Here is an 18,409-nt window from a genome sequence, read left to right on the forward strand (position 1 = left end):
CATTCTGGACACTCTGTCCAGTGTCTGTGTTCTTTTGACCATCTTAATCTTTTATTTTTATTGGCCAGTCTGAGATATTGCTTTTTCTTTGCAAATCAGCCTAGAAGGCCAGCATCCCGGAGACGCCTCATCACTGTTGACGTTGAGATTGGTGTTTTGTTTTGCGCATACTATTTAATGATGCTGGCAGTTGAGGACTTGTGAGGACTATATTCTGGTTAGAGCCAGTCTGCGCTGTTCTGTGAAGGGAGTAGTACATAGCGTTGTATGAGATCTTCAGTTTTTTGGCAATTTATCGCATGGAATAGCCTTCATTTTTTCAGAACAACAATCAACTGATGAGTTTCAGAAGAAAGGTCTTTCTTTCTGGCCAATTTGAGCCTGTAATTTGACCCACAAATGCTGATGCTCCAGATACTCAACTGGTCTAAAGAAGGCCAGTTTTATTGCTTCTTTAATCAGAACAACAGTTTTCAGCTGTGCTAATATAATTGCAAAAACTTTTTGTAATGATCAATTAGCCTTTTAAAATTATAAACTTGGATTAACTAACACAATGTGTCATTGGAACACAGGAGTGATGGTTGCTGATAATGGGCCTCTGTATACCTGTATACCTCTGTATACCTGTATAAAAATCTGCCGTTTCCTGCTACAATAGTCATTTACAACATGAACAATGTCTACACTGTATTGCTGATCAATTTGATGTTATTTAAATGGACAAATAAAAGTGCATTCTTTCAAAAACAAGGACATTTCTAAGTGACCTCAAACTTTTGAACAGTTGTATGTAGTACCAGTTTGGACACACCTACTCATTGAAGTGTTTTTCTTTATTTTTACTATTTTCTACATTGTAGAGTAATAGTGAAGTCAACAAAAATATTAAATAACACATATGGAATCATGTAGTAACCAAAAAGTGTTAAACAAATCTAAATATATTTCAGATTCTTCAAAGTAGCCACCCTTTGCCTTGATGACAGCTTTGCACACGCTTGGCATTCTTTCAACCAGCTTCACCTGGAATGCTTTTCCAACAGTTTTGAAGGAGTTCCCACATATACTGAGCACTTGCTGCTTTTCCACTTTGCGGTCCATCTCATCCCAAACCATCTCAATAGGGTTGAGGTCGGGTGATTTATGGAGGCCAGGTCATCTGATGCAGCACTCCATCACTTTCCTTCTTGGTAAAATAGCCCTTACACAGCCTGGAGGTATGTTGGGTCATTGTCCTGTTGAAAAACAAATGATAGTGGGACTATGCGCACACCAGATGAGAAGGTTTATCGCTGCAGAATGCTGTGGTAGCCATGCTGGTTAAGTGTGCCTTGAATTCTAAATCCCTGACAGTGTCACCAGCAAAGGACCATCACACCTCCTCCATGTTTCACGGTGGGAACTACACATACGGAGATCATCCGTTCACCTACTCTGTGTCTCACAAAGACATGGCGGTTGGAATCTAAAATCTGGACCCATCAGACCAAAGGACAGATTTCCACCGGTCTAATGTCCATTGTTCATGTTTCTTGGCCCAAGCAAGTCTCTTCTTATTAGTGGTGTCCTTTAGTAGTGATTTCTTTGCAGCAATTCAACCATGAAGGCCTGATACACACAGTCTCCTCTGAGGCAGTTGATCTTGAGACGTGTCTGTTACTTGAACTCTGTGAAGCATTTATTTGGGCTGCAATTTCTGAGTCTGGTAACTCTAAATTAACGTATCCTCTGTAGCAGAGGCAACTCTGGGTCTTCCTTTCCTGTGGCGGTCCTCATGAGAGCCAGTTTCATCATAGCACTTGATGGTTTTTGCGACTGCACTTGAAAAAACTTTCGAAGTTCTTCAAATGTTCCATATTGACTGACCTTCATGTCTTAAAGTAATGATGGACTGCCGTTTCTCTCTCTTTGCTTATTTGAGCTGTTCTTGCCATAATATGGACTTGATATATTACCAAATAGGGCTGTCTTCTGTTTACCACCCCTACCTTGTCACAACACAACTGATTGGCTCAAATACATTTAGAAGGAAAGAAATTCAACAAATTAACTTTTAACAAGGCACACCTGTTAATTGAAATGTATTCTAGGTGACTACCTTATGAAGCTGGTTGAGAGAATGCCAAGAGTTTGCAAAGCTGCCATCAAGGCAAAGGGTGGCTACTTTGAAGAATCTCAAATATAAAATATATTTTGATTTGTTGAACACCAATTGGGTTACTACATGATTATATATGTGTTATTTCTTATTTTTGATGTCTTCACTATTATTCTACAACGTAGTAAATAGCAAAAATAAAAACCCTGTAATGAGTAAGTGTCCAAACTTTCGACTGGTAATGTATATATACATACATACATACAGTTGAAGTCGGAAGTTTACATACACTTAGGTTGTAGTCATTAAAACTCGTATTTCAACCACTCCACAAATTTCTTGTTAACAAACTATAGTTTTGGCAAGTCGGTTCGGACATTTCTTTGTGCAAGTAATTTTTCCAACAATTGTTTACAGAGAGATTATTTCACTTATAATTCACTGTATCACAATTCCAATGGGTCAGAAGTTTTCATACACTAAGTTGACTGTGCCTTTGAACAGCTTGGAAAATTCCAGAAAATGTTATCATGGCTTTAGAAGCTTCTGATAGGCTAATTGACATCATTTGATTCAATTGGATGTGTACCCGTGGATGTATTTCAAGGCCTAACTTCAAACTCAGTGCCTCTTTGCTTGACATCATAGGAAAATCAAAAGAAATCAGCCAAGACCTCAGAAAAAAATTGTAGACTTCCACTCGTCTTTTTCATCCATGGGAGGATGAACCATCTGTACAAACAATAGTATGCAAGTATAAACACCATGGGACCACGCAGCCGTCATACCGCTAAGGAAGGAGACGTCTCCTAGAGATGAACGTACTTTGGTGCGAAAAGTGCAAATCCCAGAACAACAGCAAAGGACCTTGTGAAGATGCTGGAGGAAACAGGGTACAAAAGTATATCCACAGTAAAGCGAGTCCTATATCGACATAACATGAAAGGCCGCTCAGCAAGGAAGAAGCCACTGCTCCAAAACCGCCATTAAAAAAGCCAGACTAAGTTTTGCTACTGCACATGGGGACAAAGAATGTACTTTTTGTTGAAAAGTCCTCTGGTCTGATGAAACAAAAATAGAACTGTTTGACCATAATGACCATCGTTATGTTTGGAGGAAAAAGGGGAGGCTTGCAAGCCGAAGAGCACCATCCCAACCGTGAAGCACAGGGGTGGCAGCATCATGTTGTGGGGGTGCTTTGCTGCAGGAGGGACTGGTGCACTTCACAAAATAGATGGCATCATGAGGTAGGACAACATCTCAAGACATCAGTCAGGAAGTTAAAGCTTAGTCGCAAATGGGTCTTCCAAATGGACATTGACCCCAAGCATACTTCCAAAGTTGTGGCAAAATGGCTTAAGGACAACAAAGTCAAGGTATTGGAGTGGCCATCACAAAGCCCCGACCTCAATCCTACAGATAATTTGTGGGCAGAACTGAAAAAGCATGTGCGAGCAAGGAGGCCTACAAACCTGACTCAGTTACACCAGCTCTGTCAGGAGGAATGGGCCAAAATTCACCCAACATATTGTGGGAAGCTTGTGGAAGGCTATGTGATACGTTTGACCCAGGTTAAACAATTTAAAGGCAATGCTACCAAATACTAATTGAGTGTATGTAAACTTCTGACCCACTGGGAATGTGATGAAAGAAATAAAAGCTGAAATAAATAATTCGCTCTACTATTATTCTGACATTTCACATTCTTAAAATAAAGTTATGATCCTAACTTACCTAAGACAGGGAATTTTTACTAGGATTAAATGTCAGGAATTGTGAAAAACTGAGTTTAAATGTATTTGGCTAAGATGTGTACACTTTCGACTTCAACTGTACATACATACGTACAGATAATGAGTGGGGCATGTTTAAAAAGCTGATTAAATCTTTTACATGCAGAGCCAACGGGCACAATGAAACTGTATGTTGTGCTTAAAAGCCAATTGACTTTATTCTCTGTGTTCAGAATAACAAAGAAACATATTACAGTTATACAGTATAATTCCATTATAATGCTGCAAGTTAAGATGTATTATTATGATTATATCAAGTGATTATGATTTTTTTCAGAGTGCCGTGTCTGTATAAGTGAACTTCTTTGCTTACTAATTATGTACTTTATGAATATTGGACATATTGTCTAGTTGTGACTCACAATTAACTGTATTTTCTTTATGAACACAATATACAATATTAATGGATATACAGGAAATACAACTTTTTTAGAAACAAATGTCTACACATACATGTTTATCAGTAACAATATATAAGTATGAAACAATGTTTCAAATTGAAATTGTTAAAAATGACTTTTTGAAACATGGTTATTTTGTTAAACACTACTCAGGAACTGTTGTAAAATGTAAAATGTTCGTTGTAGTGCAAGTAATGGATACTGTTATGCTTACTTCATTTAGTCAATAAAGACACAAATAACATTAGTAACTGTATTTATTGTATTGTTGAGACTTTTTTATTTGCAAATGACTACAGAAGAGTTTAACTTTTATTTTGAAAAATAATGCAGTCAACCAGACAACCCCGGAAGTGCAACAACATAGGAAATGATCGCTTGCAATATTATGCTTTTTCAGGAAATATACAATTTAACGTGAATAACGTTCTAAAGGAAATCAAGACCCGCTACATTGTTCATCGGTGTCTGAATGACGACGGATACATCTTGAGTTCGAGGGAAACGCTACATTCTTCAGTGTTTGTGGATATCACCATGCGACATGTTTTGTAGTATTTAGGCTATTTCATCGAAAGGGATATGAAGACATGGTGCTGTGTGTAAATGAATTCAATTGAATTTGAGAAGAAATATAAAGGTAAAATAACGCTAACATTTGTATATTTGTCCAGACCTCCCATCTGCATGTGCTGACTATAAGCAGAATTACTACGTTCTGTGATCATTGCTGGTAACAAACAAGTCGGTGTCGTTGCACTTTCCGTCATTTCGAATGAACGACAGAATTTACTTCAGTAAGAAATAGGTCACTGAAAGTGTCACCTAAATAGGTCTTAAAAGATCTGTTCAGATCCGATCAATCTTAATCGTGTTCAGAAAATAACAAGCATGAGTTTCTTCAGTTTTGGCCAAAGTGCAGAAATTGATGTAGTTCTGACTGATGCTGAGACGAGAAAGAAGGCTGAACATAAGACTGAAGATGGGAAGAAGGACAAATATTTCCTATTTTATGATGGGGAGACTGTGGCAGGAAAGGTCAACGTTACACTGAAGAACCCTGGGAAACGACTGGAACATCAAGGCATCAAAGTCGAATTTGTAGGTCAGATTGGTGAGTGTTCTTAGTTTAATGCAGTGATATCTATTCCAAATAAATCATAAATGCAATGTCGCTTTATGTTGGACTTTTTAGTTAACAACAGCCAATAGGCCTAGATATATTCTTCTATGAGAGAGTGATTATTTTGTGATGTCTTTGAATGTCTGACATGTGTACCTGTCCTTCCTTCACAGAGCTGTACTACGACAGAGGAAACCATCATGAGTTTGTCTCCCTGGTGAAAGATCTGGCAAGGCCTGGTGAGCTTACTCAGTCACAGACATTCGACTTTGAGTTCACCCATGTTGAGAAGCCCTATGAGACCTACACAGGCCAGAATGTGAAGCTACGGTAAGGAAACATTCAGCCTTAACATTCTCTGCCAAAATAACTATTACTTTATGGCTCACTTTTTAACCCGAGATCCCCTTTGACCTGTCAGTCATGTGCCTACCACTACATCCTCAGCAAGAGTAATGTTTGTGTGCTTCACATGCTCAATGTCTTGCATTACACACACACATCGTGATTAGTGGTTATGATAATGCCCATCTTATTTTATAGCCTCAGGATGCCATGAGGATATGTTGTTGGATGACATACGTTGAGATTACAGCAGGTTTGCTCAGTGTCTGTTGGTTGTACTTGCAGGTATTTTCTGCGCGCTACGGTGAGCAGGAGACTGAATGACATCAGTAAAGAGATGGATATTGTGGTGCACACACTCAGCACGTACCCAGAGCTCAACTCATCAATAAAAATGGAAGTTGGGATCGAAGACTGTCTCCACATTGAGTTTGAGTACAACAAATCCAAGTAAGGCTGAAAGAGATAGATTTTTTTCAGTACCCTCAGTCACCTCAATTTTTTGTAAATGTACAAAATAACAAAATGCCACCTCTCCTAGTCACAGCAACATGCTGAAATCATTGTAGCTTAGAACCTTTCCTTTAACTATTTGTCTTTGCGGCAGAGCAGTCCTGTGACAATCCTTCCTGTCTTTCACAGGTACCACCTGAAAGACGTCATTGTGGGTAAGATCTACTTCCTGCTGGTGCGGATTAAAATCAAGCACATGGAGATTGACATCATCAAAAGGGAGACAACTGGCACCGGTCCTAGTGTATACCATGAAAATGACACCATCGCCAAATATGAGATCATGGATGGAGCTCCTGTCCGAGGTAAAGGATATAGTGAAGATTGTATGCTTTTGAAAATTGCAATATTCAAACTACCCATCAGGTCTAACTGGGTGTTTTAATTATGTTTAAGGAGAGTCGATTCCAATACGATTGTTTCTGGCTGGCTATGAGATGACCCCTACCATGCGAGATATCAATAAGAAGTTCTCTGTGCGTTACTACCTTAATCTGGTGCTGATTGATGAGGAGGAGAGACGCTACTTCAAACAGCAGGTATAGAACAGTGGCTTCTGATGGGTAACTGTTAGCAGTGATCCCAGATGAAATTATGTGCCCTTAGAGGGAATTTATCAGGTGTCAGGTTCAACATGGTGTATCCATTGTTCACTGTAATGCACATTATATACTGCATTCCTACCTAGCAGTAAATGTGTCCCTATGGAAATGCTTTAGTGATTAAGACAATGAGCTCATGACCACTTCCTTCTCAATCAGGAAATCACACTGTGGAGGAAAGGGGATGTGGTGAGGAAGAGCATGTCGAGCCAGGCCACCATCGGAGCCCAGCGGTTCGAGGGCTCAGTCAGTTCAGAGAGCGCCCTGGAGAAGGCGGCGAGGGAGGACAGCGCCTAAAGCTGCCTCCACTCATTCGCCTCACAGAAGATTGGCAGTGTCTGTGGAAAAGTATTGGGGGCACCTATCAGCTCACATGATCACTGATAAAGTAGTCCTCTGTTTATTAGGGCTGCTGAATAAAGGGATAAAGGAAGGATGAAGGGAAGTCTAGAGGTAAACACCTGAACAATGAAAAAGAAGCCTGCATGAGGCATTACAGGGGTCTAAAATCCTGCTGCAGGTCAATTCCATCCACACACATATCCAGTGAAAGTTAAGCCGGCCACTTGTTTAGATCTCCCCTGTGCGTGATACCCGAAAAATGGAATATTATACCCTGTCATCTTCAATTTATCAACTTTCTTTGTCACAAAATATATTTCTAGCTTTAGCTTTATATGAATGGATTCTAACTCCGTCTACAACACTGCATTGTCATAGGGAGTTAGTCATCTGTAACAGCGATGCATTTTGAAAACATTCCATACCCAGTCAAATGAGTCCTGAAATTTTAATGTGGTGTCATAATGAAATCTGAAATTGTGTCTTTACACAGATAGGTATCCGTTGCTTCTCCACATACACATTATCCTCTGTCCTTGTGTAATGATTGCAGTGAGATCAATGGAAGGTTTCTACTGCATTGGAAGTGTCATCCAATTTCTTTGAGTGAGAGGGCTAGATAAAGTATTACTAACCCATTCATTTTAAAGTCCTGCAAATAAGAGCTATAGAACTCTCACCCTCTTATACCATCATGTACAGTGAATAGCATACAGACGGTCACAATATGACCATTACATTCACATGCTTTACCTAAGCATTCCAATACTGTTAGGCGGGGATTTTAAGTGCTTGTATTTGAGGTCTGATATTAAGAAGTCTTCTGTATCGTCCATGTTAGACTTGAAATGTCGTGCCTAAGTGTATCTTGCAAATTAAATCCTGTTGCCTCAATACGTTTAACACTTATTTTAGTCTGAAATGTTCCTGTATTTTTTTGTGCTCTGCAAATGACTAATTATAGCCCCTTCCCCAAAACTGAAATAAATTGATGCCATATGCATTGTTATCCACAGACTCATTTTGGTATAGAAATAAGTTGCTTGTACCTGATAAATATTTCAATGGACTGATGGAATGATTGATTACCTTGGAAATGAAAATGTTGCATGTTTAGACTGAAATTATCTCATTTATAGACAGTGAAGGCAAACACATGAACTGTCTTAATATAAACATTTAATATTAGAAATGAACTCCAGGGTGTCTGACAAACAGAAACCTTGAGCCAATTTTCATTCAATACAAGCACAATGGTTAAATAGACAGTAAACATATTAGCAGCATCATCTTGTCCAAATCTTCACAGTGGATCTTTGTCCTCCAAACTCATTTGATTTATTTTTTAAATATATGATTTTACTTAGACAAAAGCTTTGTAAAATATGATGAGGTGGAGATTTGACAACCATATTACTCAGTGTCACTGATCTCCACGTACCACTGGTGAGGGGCTGGACTGACAGCCTGGCCCTGGTGAAGAGAGCCATGCCATTCAGGGGCCCGCCTTGTGCTGCAGGTGGGTCTTCCTCAACTCAGACAGAGGAATGAAGTACTTCAAACATCCTTTCAAACTGGACACCAACCTGGCAGTCACACATGAAACAAGCCAGCAGAGTACTAGTACAGTCTAAATTGGATTGTGTTTAAAAAAAAAAGCCTGTTACATATCAGTGATGTATCTTGATCTCAAGCCATTTGGAACAGAAACAAATGTAAACATGAAATCCTTCATACCATACTCCATCTGGGGTTGTCTGCCTTGCTGGAGGTGTTGTAATGGACATCTGTCTTGTCAAACTGACTGTGGTCCACATAGGACTCCTTTACAATCTGGAAAAGAGAAAGCAGGTGAGAGGCACCATACCTGAAACACAACCAACAGAAATAGGAACAGGTAGAGGCTCACCTTCATAACTCGCAGATATTCCAGGCTCCTTGCAGTTACTGTGCTAGAAGAATGCTTTCATGTCTCGCATGAAGTTACAGGCCCGGTAGTTCCAAACAACATCCCGACAACCAGTTTGGTTGGGAAGAGTCTTCAAATCCTTGATCCCAAACTGGCATAGTAAATAAGCCATAACAGCCCATAGGGCAAGAGCCTATCTCCTGTTTCTGTATATCATTAGGCAGCTTGATGTAAAAGTATACCCCCTAGACAGGATGCTAGTCTGCCGCAGGGCCTTACCCCAATCCATTTCCTTAGTGCTGAAAGCCTAGCAGATCCATCAGGTCCCATTTGAGTCTTTGGTATAATTTGACTGGGGATTGAACCCCCAACCTTCCAATCTAAGGGTGGACACATTAACCACAAAGCCAGACATGGAATAGCCATAGATGACACCATCCTATTATTAAGGAGAACAGAATATCTTGACATTTTCAAAGCATCTCTCTGGCTCTGTGACAGTACTGTGGGTGGGTGTGGGTTTAATTGGAACGTTTCTGTCATGCAGGTGAAAGAGGACCCAAAAGCGACTTGGCGAAAACAGAGTCTTTAATCCAGTAAAGTAAATACAAACAAAAAACACAACTTTCACTCGAAATGACGAGGACAAACTGGAGACTCGATCTTGAACAGCAGGTGAACAGCAGGTTGCCTCGGGAAGGCACTTGAACCAGACAGACTCAGACACCTGCTCACCACGCAGCATCTGAGGAAAACACGACACGACAGGGCGATACACAAACACAGCACGGTGAATTCTAGACAAGGAACCGACAGGACAGGAACGGAACACAAAGGAAGAAATAGGGACTCTAATCAGGGGAAAGGATCGGGAACAGGTGTGGGAAGACTAAATGATTGATTAGGGGAATAGGAACAGCTGGGAGCAGGAACGGAACGATAGAGAGAAGAGAGAGCGAGAGAGTGAGAGAGGGAGGGGGAGAGAGAGGGATAGAAAGAGGGAAAGAACCTAATAAGACCAGCAGAGGGAAACGAATAGAATGGGAAGCACAGGGACAAGACAAGATAATAAATGACAAAACATGACAGTACCCCCACTCACCGAGCGCCTCCTGGCGCACTCGAGGAGGAATCCTGGCGGCAACGGAGGAAATCATCAATGAGTGAACGGTCCAGCACGTCCCGAGACGGAACCCAACTCCTCTCCTCAGGACCGTAACCCTCCCAATCCACTAAGTATTGGTGACCCCGTCCCGAACGCATGTCCATGATCTTATGTACCTTGTAAATAGGTGCGCTCTCGACAAGGACGGGAGGGGGAGGGAAGAGGCGAACGGGGGTGCGAAGAAAGGGCTTAACACAGGAGACATGGAAGACAGGATGGACGCGACGAAGATGTCGCGGAAGAAGCAGTCGCACAGCGACAGGATTGACGACCTGGGAGACACGGAACGGACCAATGAACCGCGGAGTCAACTTACGAGAAGCTGTCGTAAGAGGAAGGTTGCGAGTGGAAAGCCACACTCTCTGGCCGCAACAATACCTTGGACTCTTAATCCTGCGTTTATTGGCGGCTCTCACAGTCTGTGCCCTGTAACGGCAAAGTGCAGACCTCACCCTCCTCCAGGTGCGCTCACAACGTTGGACAAACGCTTGAGCGGAGGAACGCTGGACTCGGCAAGCTGGGATGAGAACAGAGGAGGCTGGTAACCCAGACTACTCTGAAACGGAGATAACCCGGTAGCAGACGAAGGAAGCGAATTGTGAGCGTATTCTGCCCAGGGGAGCTGTTCTGCCCAAGACGCAGGGTTTCTGAAAGAAAGGCTGCGTAGTATGCGACCAATCGTCTGATTGGCCCTCTCTGCTTGACCGTTAGACTGGGGATGAAACCCGGAAGAGAGACTGACGGACGCACCAATCAAACGACAGAACTCCCTCCAAAACTGTGACGTGAATTGCGGGCCTCTGTCTGAAACGGCGTCTAACGGGAGGCCATGAATTCTGAATACATTCTCGATAATGATTTGTGCCGTCTCCTTAGCGGAAGGAAGTTTAGCGAGGGAATGAAATGTGCCGCCTTAGAGAACCTATCGACAACCGTAAGAATCACAGTCTTCCCCGCAGACAAAGGCAGACCGGTAATGAAGTCTAGGGCGATGTGAGACCATGGTCGAGAAGGAATGGGGAGCGGTCTGAGACGACCGGCAGGAGGAGAGTTACCCGACTTAGTCTGCGCGCAGTCCGACAAGCAGCCACGAAACGAAACGCGCGTGTCACGCTCCTGAGTCGGCCACCAAAAGCGCTGGCGAATAGACGCAAGAGTGCCTCGAACACCGGGATGACCAGCTAACTTGGCAGAGTGAGCCCACTGAAGAACAGCCAGACGTGGAAACAGGAACGAAAAGGAGGTTACTAGGACAAGCGCGCGGCGACAGTGTGCGTGAGTGCTTGCTTAACCTGTCTTTCAATTCCCCAGACTGTTAACCCGACAACACGCCCATAAGGAAGAATCCCCTCGGGATCAGTAGAAGCCACAGAAGAACTAAACAGACGGGATAAGGCATCAGGCTTGGTGTTCTTGCTACCCGGACGGTAAGAAATCACAAACTCGAAACGAGCGAAAAACAACGCCCAACGAGCTTGACGGGCATTAAGTCGTTTGGCAGAACGGATGTACTCAAGGTTCTTATGGTCTGTCCAAACGACAAAGGAACAGTCGCCCCCTCCAACCACTGTCGCCATTCGCCTAGGGCTAAGCGGATGGCGAGCAGTTCACGGTTACCCACATCATAGTTGCGCTCAGATGGCGACAGGCGATGAGAAAAATAAGCGCAAGGATGAACCTTATCGTCAGACTGGAAGCGCTGGGATAGAATGGCTCCCACGCCTACCTCTGAAGCGTCAACCTCGACAATGAATTGTCTAGTGACGTCAGGAGTAACGAGGATAGGAGCGGACGTAAAACGTTCTTTTAGAAGATCAAAAGCTCCCTGGGCGGAACCGGACCACTTAAAACACGTCTTGACAGAAGTAAGAGCTGTGAGAGGGGCAGCAACTTGACCGAAATTACGAATGAAACGCCGATAGAAATTAGCGAAACCTAAAAAGCGCTGCAACTCGACACGTGACCTTGGAACGGGCCAATCACTGACAGCTTGGACCTTAGCGGAATCCATCTGAATGCCTTCAGCGGAAATAACGGAACCGAGAAAAGTAACGGAGGAGACATGAAAGAGCACTTCTCAGACTTTACGTAGAGACAATTCTCTAAAAGGCGCTGTAGAACACGTCGAACGTGCTGAACATGAATCTCGAGTGACGGAGAAAAAATCAGGATATCGTCAAGATAGACAAAAACAAAGATGTTCAGCATGTCTCTCAGAACATCATTAACTAATGCCTGAAAAACAGCTGGCGCATTGGCGAGACCAAACGGCAGAACCCGGTACTCAAAATGCCCTAACGGAGTGTTAAACGCCGTTTTCCACTCGTCCCCCTCTCTGATGCGCACGAGATGGTAAGCGTTACGAAGGTCCAACTTAGTAAAGCACCTGGCTCCCTGCAGAATCTCGAAGGCTGATGACATAAGGGGAAGCGGATAACGATTCTTAACCGTTATGTCATTCAGCCCTCGATAATCACGCAGGGGCGCAGAGTACCGTCCTTCTTCTTAACAAAAAGAACCCCGCCCCGGCCGGAGAGGAAGAAGGCACTATGGTACCGGCGTCAAGAGACACAGACAAATAATCCTCGAGAGCCTTACGTTCGGGAGCCGACAGAGAGTATAGTCTACCCCGAGGAGGAGTGGTCCCCGGAAGGAGATCAATACTACAATCATACGACCGGTGAGGAGGAAGGGAGTTGGCTCGGGACCGACTGAAGACCGTGCGCAGATCATGATATTCCTCCGGCACTCCTGTCAAATCGCCAGGTTCCTCCTGAGAAGTAGGGACAGAAGAAACGGGAGGGATGGCAGACATTAAACACTTCACATGACAAGAAACGTTCCAGGATAGGATAGAATTACTAGACCAATTAATAGAAGGATTATGACATACTAGCCAGGGATGACCCAAAACAACAGGTGTAAACGGTGAACGAAAAATCAAAAAAGAAATAGTCTCACTGTGGTTACCAGATACTGTGAGGGTTAAAGGTAGTGTCTCAAATCTGATACTGGGAAGATGACTACCATCTAAGGCGAACATGGGCGTAGGCTTCTCTAACTCTCTGAAAGGAATGTCATGTTTCCGAACCCATGCTTCGTCCATGAAACAACCCTCAGCCCCAGAGTCTATCAAGGCACTACATGTAGCACCCGAACCGGTCCAGCGTAGATGGACCGACAAAGTAGTACAGGATCTTGATGGAGAGACTTGAGTAGTTGCGCTCACCTGTAGCCCTCCGCTTACAGATGAGCTCTGGCTTTTACTGGACATGAATTAACAAAATGTCCAGCAACTCCGCAATAGAGGCACAGGCGGTTGGTGATCCTCCGTTCCCTCTCCTTAGTCGAGATGCGAATCCCTCCCAGCTGCATGGGCTCAGACTCTGAGCCAGAGGAGGGAGATGGTTGCGATGCGGAGCAGGGAAACACCGTTGATGCGAGCTCTCTTCCACGAGCCCGGTGACGAAGATCTACCCGTCGTTCTATGCGGATGGCGAGAGCAATCAAAGAGTCCACATCTGAAGGAACCTCCCGGGAGAGAATCTCATCCTTAACCACTGCGTGGAGTCCCTCCAGAAAACGAGCGAGCAGCGCCGGCTCGTTCCACTCACTAGAGGCAGCAAGAGTGCGAAACTCAATAGAATAATCCGTTATGGACCGTTCACCTTGGCATAAGGAAGCCAGGGCCCTAGAAGCCTCCCTACCAAAAACTGAACGGTCAAAAACCCGAATCATCTCCTCTTTAAAGTTCTGGAACTTGTTAGAGCAATCAGCCCTTGCCTCCCAGATAGCTGTGCCCCATTCTCGAGCCCGGCCAGTAAGGAGTGAAATGACGTAAGCAACCCGAGCTCTCTCTCTAGAGTATGTGTTGGGTTGGAGAGAGAACACAATCTCACACTGCGTGAGAAAGGAGCGGCACTCAGTGGGCTGCCCGGAGTAGCAAGGTGGGTTATTAACCCTAGGTTCTGGAGGCTCGGCAGGCCAGGAAGTAACAGGTGGCACGAGAGACGTAGACTCTGGAACTGTCCAGAGAGGTCGGAAACCTGAGCGGCCAGGTTCTCCACGGCATGGCGAGCAGCAGACAATTCCTGCTCGTGTCTGCCGAGCATGGCTCCTTGGATCTCGACGGCAGTGTAACGAGCGTCTGAAGTCGCTGGGTCCATTCCTTGGTCGGTTCCTTCTGTCATGCAGGTGAAAGAGGACCCAAAAGCGACTTGGCGAAAACAGAGTCTTTAATCCAGTAAAGTAAATACAAACAAAAAACACAACTTTCACTCGAAATGACGAGGACAAACTGGAGACTCGATCTTGAACAGCAGGTGAACAGCAGGTTGCCTCGGGAAGGCACTTGAACCAGACAGACTCAGACACCTGCTCACCACGCAGCATCTGAGGAAAACACGACACGACAGGGCGATACACAAACACAGCACGGTGAATTCTAGACAAGGAACCGACAGGACAGGAACGGAACACAAAGGAAGAAATAGGGACTCTAATCAGGGGAAAGGATCGGGAACAGGTGTGGGAAGACTAAATGATTGATTAGGGGAATAGGAACAGCTGGGAGCAGGAACGGAACGATAGAGAGAAGAGAGAGCGAGAGAGTGAGAGAGGGAGGGGGAGAGAGAGGGATAGAAAGAGGGAAAGAACCTAATAAGACCAGCAGAGGGAAACGAATAGAATGGGAAGCACAGGGACAAGACAAGATAATAAATGACAAAACATGACAGTTTCAACAGGAATCAGTGCCAAAAACTTTGTAATGTACAAGGTTGCCAAAAACAACGCATACAAAGTAGATCAATTCACCTTGCTAACTAGCTGCTGAATAGACATCAACTCACCACGTAGCTTAATCTTAATTTTTGTCCATAGCCTACAAGAACGTTCCAATTATACCCACCTGTACTACGGTCATTCAGGTGATTTTTCTTCCTTTGAAGTCCTGTTTTTAAGTCTTCCCTGAGCCTTTCCTCTTCCCCCCGGACTGCCTGACCAATCTCCAATAGGGAATCCTCACTGCGGGCACAATTTTTTGTCTCTTCGTCGTTGCCTGGTTAACAGTACATAAAATACATTAACTTATTAAGGGCCATTCGACAATCAAATCATTGTGGTAGTAAAGTGATTGTGAAACAGTTTCAGGGACATAGAAAACCTTGCAATGACATGTATTGTACATAAATGTGAATGCTTTTACTTACTGGATTGTAGTGTTCTTGTGGTTCCACGAGTTCTCATTTTATGTGGCATGTCTGAGAGATGACGAAATAGTGGTTGGCTTGGAAGAAATTGAACCTTTAAGTCCTATTCCAATGATGCCTAACCATTCTGTGTGCATGACAGTAGGTGACATTTGATTTAAAGCAAATTAAGAACGTGTTTCATTAAATCAGTTAATTATGCAAAGGATTACATTGTTACTTACTGGTATGTTATAAACATGTGAATCGAAGTGGTCGCGTCATTAAACTCAGAACACTGCAAAAGGAAGGATGCTGAATAATGAATAACTCCCGCGCTAGTGACGTATGTTCAAGGCACTTGATGTAGAAACAGTTTGCTTAAGTTTGTCTATGGTTTAAGCAAGCAATTTAGCTTAGGGTATATTTCGGTGGTTAATGAAATTACGAGAAAAATTTGCCTTTTTCTGAAAAAAATATCGAAGACAACTAACCAGGACCTGCACAATCTAAGTACTACACTTATCTTATATTACGGAACTACAGCACCCGCGTGATATAACCAGTGACCAACATTTAAAGTTTGCCACAAGCCACCTTGGAGACACACCAAACATGTGGAAGAAGGTGCTCTGGTCAGATGAAACCAAAATTGAACTTTTTGGCAACAATGCAAAACGTTATGTTTGGCGTAAGAGCAACACAGCTCATCACCCTGAACACACCATCCCCACCGTCAAACGTGGTGGTGGCAGCATCATGGTTTGGGCCTGCTTTTCTTCAGCAGGGACAGGGAAGATGGTTAAAATTGATGGGAAGATGGATGGAGCCAAATACAGGACCATTCTGGAGGAAAACCTGATGGGGTCTGCAAAAGATCTGAGACTGGGACGGAGATTTGTCTTCCAACAAGACAATGATCCAAAACATAAAGCAAAATTTACAATGGAATAGTTCAAAAATAAACATATCCAGGTGTTAGAATGGCCAAGTCAAAGTCCAGACCTGAATCCAATCGAGAATCTGTGGAAAGAACTGAAAACTGCTGTTCACAAATGCTCTCCATCCAACCTCACTGAGCTCGAGCTGTTTTGCGAGGAGGAATGGGAAAACATTTCAGTCTCTCGATGTGCAAAACTGATAGAGACATACCCCAAGCGACTTACAGCTGTAATCGCAGCAAAGGGTGGCGCTACAAAGTATTAACTTAAGGGGGCTGAATAATTTTGCACGCCCAATTTTTCAGTTTTTGATTTGTTAAAAAAGTTTGAAAATATCCAATAAATGTCGTTCCACTTCATGATTGTGTCCCACTTGTTGTTGATTCTTCACAAAAAAAATACAGTTTTATATCTTTATGTTTGAAGCCTGAAATGTGGCAAAAGGTCGCAAAGTTCAAGGGGGCCGAATACTTTCGCAAGGCACTGTATCTGCGTTTGTGGACTTGAGCTTCATCATGAGATTAAACAACTGCTTGCTACATCTGCTTTGTGTGTTTGTGTGTTTGTGTGTGTGACAATACTGAGCAACATGGTGTGACTGCTGCATGTTGCAAAACTGTAGATAACAGCTCAACATCTGCTTTGTCTTTGTGTGTGTGTGTGTGTGTGTGTGTGTGTGTGTGTGTGTGTGTGTGTGTGTGTGTGTGTGTGTGTGTGTGTGTGTGTGTGTGTGTGTGTGTGTGTGTGTGTGTGTGTGTGTGTGTGTGTGTGTGTGTGTGTGTGTGTGTGTGTGTGTGTGTGTGTGTGTGTGTGTGTGTGTGTGTGTGTGTGTGTGACTATACTGAGCAACGTGGTGTGACTGCTGCATGTTGCAAAACCGTAGATAGACAGGTACAGGGAGGAGAGGCTCATCACGAGGTTTGTTTGAGATGGAAAAATACTGAACAACACAATAGCAAGAACTGAGCAACTGTTATAACTAGGGTGTGATACCAGAACAGTGAGAATCTATACATCGACAGAGGGTGAACTCCAAGAAGCTGGGACTAGTCTGAGCAAGTCTAAAACCATGCTCAGCCTCTACTGTGATAGACATAGTTCCAACCCGTCTGTTGGCCAATCACAGTATAAGAACAGCTGTTTACGTACATCCTGTCAGTTCTTTGTTCTACCCTGCGTGGTGTTACAGTGAACCCGTATATACGAAAATTGCATTTACCATTTATTTCCTGAATTTGATTAAAGATAATTGAAGAAAGATTCTGCTTTTTATTTGTCCTGACATCGGATTCGAAAGACGCAACCCTATCAGTGTTAACCAGATGGGGGTTAGGGTTCCCATTTGGGAACCCCCCCCCCCACGTTCAGCTGGAAGGTGGCGCATGGAACGCAAAAATATTCCTAAAAAGATTTAACCTCCACACATTAACAAGTCCAATGGCTCAAATGAAAGATAAACACCTTGTTTATCTACCCAGCAAGTCAGATTACTAAAATGTTTTACGGCGAAAACATAGCACATATTTATGTCAAACCACCACCGAAGACACAGCTAATTTGCATAGCCAAGTTGAAAAAAATATGCAATCAACAAACGCAGGATTAAAAGAAAAATAATTTCACTAACCTTTTGAAATCTTCATCAGATGACAGTAATATAACATGTTACACAGTACATTTGTGTTTTTTTCAATAATATGCTATATATATCCATAAATCTCTGTTTACAATGATGCATCGTTCAAAAAATGCTACTCAAATGTCCTGAGAAATGACGATAGCTCCGGCAGATAACGTCAGCTAACAAGGAATATATATCATAAACTTTGACTAAATATGCATGTTCTACATATATATAGGAAGATGTACTTCTTCTGAATGCAATCGCTGTGTTACATTTATTTTTAACGTTACAGGTTTTGTTCACTAGGCTATACTATGAGTCGGCGCTCAAAAAGTAGCATTATGGCTCCTCTATCTTGGAG

General features: G+C 43.1%; 1 protein-coding gene and 1 pseudogene across 1 annotated transcript; one reads left to right on the forward strand and one right to left on the reverse strand.

Annotated features, from left to right (window-relative positions):
• The first annotated feature begins 4,638 nt into the window (after window positions 1-4,638).
• LOC124005354 (vacuolar protein sorting-associated protein 26B-like) lies at window positions 4,639-8,221 on the forward strand. The gene is made up of 6 exons (XM_046314520.1): window positions 4,639-5,409; window positions 5,592-5,748; window positions 6,049-6,213; window positions 6,406-6,581; window positions 6,673-6,815; window positions 7,038-8,221. Exons 1-6 carry the CDS (start codon window positions 5,187-5,189, stop codon window positions 7,173-7,175), a joined length of 1,002 nt encoding a protein of 333 aa, XP_046170476.1. The 5' UTR covers window positions 4,639-5,186; the 3' UTR covers window positions 7,176-8,221.
• Window positions 7,326-15,553, reverse strand: LOC124004929 (annotated as a pseudogene).
• Between the last annotated feature and the right edge of the window lie 2,856 nt (window positions 15,554-18,409).

Source organism: Oncorhynchus gorbuscha, linkage group LG19 (assembly GCF_021184085.1).
Source record: "Oncorhynchus gorbuscha isolate QuinsamMale2020 ecotype Even-year linkage group LG19, OgorEven_v1.0, whole genome shotgun sequence".
Classification (NCBI taxonomy): Eukaryota; Metazoa; Chordata; class Actinopteri; order Salmoniformes; family Salmonidae; genus Oncorhynchus; species Oncorhynchus gorbuscha.